We start from the raw sequence: 3,641 nt of genomic DNA, 5'->3' as shown, positions 1-3,641 counted from the left end.
GAACCCAGGTCTCCAGCGTAGTAGTCGAGAGAGTTACCGATGCGCCACTGAATGAATGTATCGGATAGAATTGGATGTAAATTTGTTTGTCCAGCAAATATGTGAGATACTTATACATTAGTCTGAGCTTTAAAAGATAGCCTACAAATAGACGATAAGATACAACTATGAATGTACGTAGGCATACGCGCCCTACGTACATAAATAGGCTTCGACGAATTTCAGCTGAAAATATTTTTTACACACGTAGGCCTGCCTAATAGCACAACGTCGCAACGTTTTCAAAACAAACTCGCATTTTACCACTGCAAATCGCCTCCATAGACTAGCCTATGCCATGTAAATGAAAAATAGTTATTAAAATAAATCACATATATAATAGCCCACATATTGCACATATAAACTATATGTTTTATGGTAAAATAATATTCTCATGCCCGACTGACAGGAAACCCTTGCGACATCTGCTGTGAGAAAAGAGAATAGCAGCCTGGACAAACATGGCCGAACGCGAGACAACATAGTGTTGTCACATAAGTGAGCGCAAAATAGCTCTAAACTAGCTTGTACCGGTGTGCTTTTGATCGTGTAAAAATTCTGGGTGACAAAACACGCGTATTTAGGAAAAGTCGTGAACGTAGGGTCCTGGAATTTAATCGAGTGAAAAGATTTTTTTTTTTTGTAATCACTGCGGTCAAATGACCGCAGCCCGGCCGTTCTAGGTATATTTAGGTCACACCTACACGGCGCTTCTAGTAATACGCGTCAGCGGTCAAATGACCGGCGCTTGGCGCTTCTAGTGTTAAGGACTTATGAAGACCAGTGTAAGGCAATGGCGGAGAAATGCTTGGTTTGACAGTTGGTTACATTGTAGATGCGCCTTATGTGCCGCGTAGTACAACCACAGCCAACTGAGGAGGAAAACCATACGCATTTTGCAGGGTTGTAAGGGTGTGGGAGGTGGGTACTGCTGCAGTACCCCCTGCTATGTAAGGGATAATGAACTCTGCGCCGTGCGTTTCTAGGAAAATAATGCACGTTCCAAATCGCGCATCACAATAGGAAATTTGACCAAGCAGTGGCCTAGCAGAATCTTCTAACAATACAAATTCGCAGTTTGCCGTAACCTACAACCAATTTTGTAGCCTATATAGGAGTTATGGATAGCTATATTCAAATACGTAGATGAAATGTTCTAAAGCTATAAGTGACGTGACTTGCTGGGGAGAGACATCGCAAGCAAATTAGTTGACAAATAAAGAAAATATTAGGCCTACAGAAAAGAATAGGACTGGACTTTTTCTTCGCTGCCAGTAAAACGTTCTGGCGTGATTAATTCCAGCCTACAAATGCAATATGAATTCATCATGTACAATTGCCAAACACCTCAATTTAGAGTAGCCTACTTGCCTATGCAACACAACGTTTACACCACGCGCATATTCAATGGATGAATGCGGCTTGTCTTGTAACAGCGTGTGAAGCCCATCAGACCCAACATTTAGCGATATAATCAAACAGTCCAAGATTGGACTTTCCCCTTTGGGGAAAAAAATACCCCAAAAAATATATGTGCAAGTACAGCCACACCAATTGGTCTACCCTGCGCAATAGTCGTGGTCATTCATGTTCTCCTGCAGCTCCGACACTTGTGCCGCCAGTCGGTCACGCAAGCCATGTCCACTTCGTGCGCCCCTCACTGGACCAGGTGGAGGCACACCTATGTCACCATCGGCTTCTGTGCAGTCCTCAATGTCCCCCGCCATGAGACAGATGTTTTGGAGGACGGCACAGGCCGTGATGACCGTTGGCACGAAGGTGTGCTCCACCTCCAGAGCCTTGGACAGCAGGCATCTCCAACGAGCCTTCAACATGTCAAAGGCCCGCTCGATGACGTTGAGGGCCTTGGCATGTCTCTGGTTGAAGCGACTCTGCATCCTCCCTTCCACTGGCTCCCGGTAAGGGGTGATGATGGCTATTGGATGGGAAATGCAGGGGTAGCCACCATCACCCACGATGTAATATCCAGGTGGAGGATACAGAGCCTCTCTATAGATCCTGCTGTTCCGCAAGACTCTGGTGTCATGAACAGAGCCAGGATATCCCACGAAGATGTTGAGGAATTTGCCCCTCCCATCACACACAGCCTGCATCTGCATGGATGGGAAGAGCTTCCTGTTGAGGTAATCCTGGCCCTCTGGTCCGGGGGGCGTCTTGATGCGGACATGGCAGCCGTCAATCGCACCGACACATCTGGCGAACGCAGGGGAGTTCGCAGCGGCTGCGAAGGCCTGGCCCGTCACGTCCAGCCCCTGCCCGGTGGGGAGTTGGATGACCTGGCTCCGGAGTGCTTTGATGGCTTGGCAGCCTGAATGCACAAGGCGGCAGACTGTTGCCGCGGGGACCTGGAAGGCTTGGGCTACCACACTGTACGTCACACCGTGCCCCAGCCAGTACACGGTGATCAGTACAGTGATATGCGGCCCCCAGCCACGCATCTCTGTGTGTGGCAACAGCCTGATAAGTGCATCCAGGGACTGCCGGGAGAGTCTATAGATAGTCCTCAGGTCATCCTCTCCCCTGAAGTACGCCACTAGTAAAGGGGTGTTGTTGACCACCTGGGCGTACCTCCTAGGCCTACGATGTTGAACCTGTAAGTGAAAATCCATTCAGTGTGTGTTGATGCATACAGTAGCCTAACAGTCAGCCCATCCGGTGTCTGCTAGTTATAAGCCTCTACAATGAACACACAATTAGTCGGCCTGCGTGATAGGCCTACATCACATTCATGCTTTGGCTAAATAGCGTCAGGCAACTAATGTTTACACAATATTACAGGCTACCATTACATATTGTATATTATATCAAATATATTATATATGATCTTAACTGCCCTACGCTTAGGTAAGCATTATTCTTGCATTTGCAACAACATCATCTCATAGAACTTCAACTGACCGTACCTTGGGCAGGAGCATGGCGATTTGCCTGAGACGGGCCCTCCACCTGCGTTCGCGGCGGCACAGTGCGCTCTTGTGGAGCTGCAGGAGACTTTCCCACATTACTGCTACGCAAATTACTTCTGCCATGTTTAGGGTAGACCAACAATCCCAAAATTAGCTTGCAGTCTTTTGTAGCCTTGGTCACAATGAGCCAGAATTATGCAAAATGAATGTCAGCTGGCATCAGTGGCAAAAGGCCTACCTACTCAATCAATCCATTCATGGAATTGTCAGTCAAATAAGTCAACCTTAAAAAGAATTAATGGACATGCGTCCTGCAAGACCAAAGTCATAGCTGGAGAAATATTGTCTGTTATTTATGGCGTGATGCTGAAAGCTTTAGTGGGATTATGTTAGGGGCTCATGAGGAGACATAAATGTAGCCTAACGAACAATAAGTTCATTATTTGAACGTCTCAACATTTGCCTTTCGAAACATTTCGTGTATCTATACAAATAAGCATCATGTCGGACTTAGTGATTTTTAATTATGCAGTCATGTGTTGAGTTCAAAAGACAACGTTGTGAATGTCCTTTTTCATCAGCAGAAGAGCTGATGAGTTGCATACAGATGTCGGCCTATAGCGTGTCTTTTGGATCCGCCCTTACACTGACGTCGCACGTTTTCAAAATGGTGTG

General features: G+C 46.6%; 1 protein-coding gene across 1 annotated transcript; it reads right to left on the bottom strand.

The window, feature by feature from the left end:
- Window positions 1-1,598: 1,598 nt before the first annotated feature.
- Window positions 1,599-3,062, bottom strand: LOC134080852 (putative nuclease HARBI1). Its single transcript, XM_062537464.1, has 2 exons — window positions 2,964-3,062; window positions 1,599-2,651 (listed from the first exon to the last, which is right to left on the bottom strand). Exons 1-2 carry the CDS (start codon window positions 3,060-3,062, stop codon window positions 1,599-1,601), a joined length of 1,152 nt encoding a protein of 383 aa, XP_062393448.1.
- Between the last annotated feature and the right edge of the window lie 579 nt (window positions 3,063-3,641).

Source organism: Sardina pilchardus, chromosome 5 (assembly GCF_963854185.1).
Source record: "Sardina pilchardus chromosome 5, fSarPil1.1, whole genome shotgun sequence".
Classification (NCBI taxonomy): Eukaryota; Metazoa; Chordata; class Actinopteri; order Clupeiformes; family Clupeidae; genus Sardina; species Sardina pilchardus.
The sequence above is the reverse complement of the archived record's forward strand: the minus strand, read 5'-3'. Positions and strand labels throughout refer to the sequence as shown.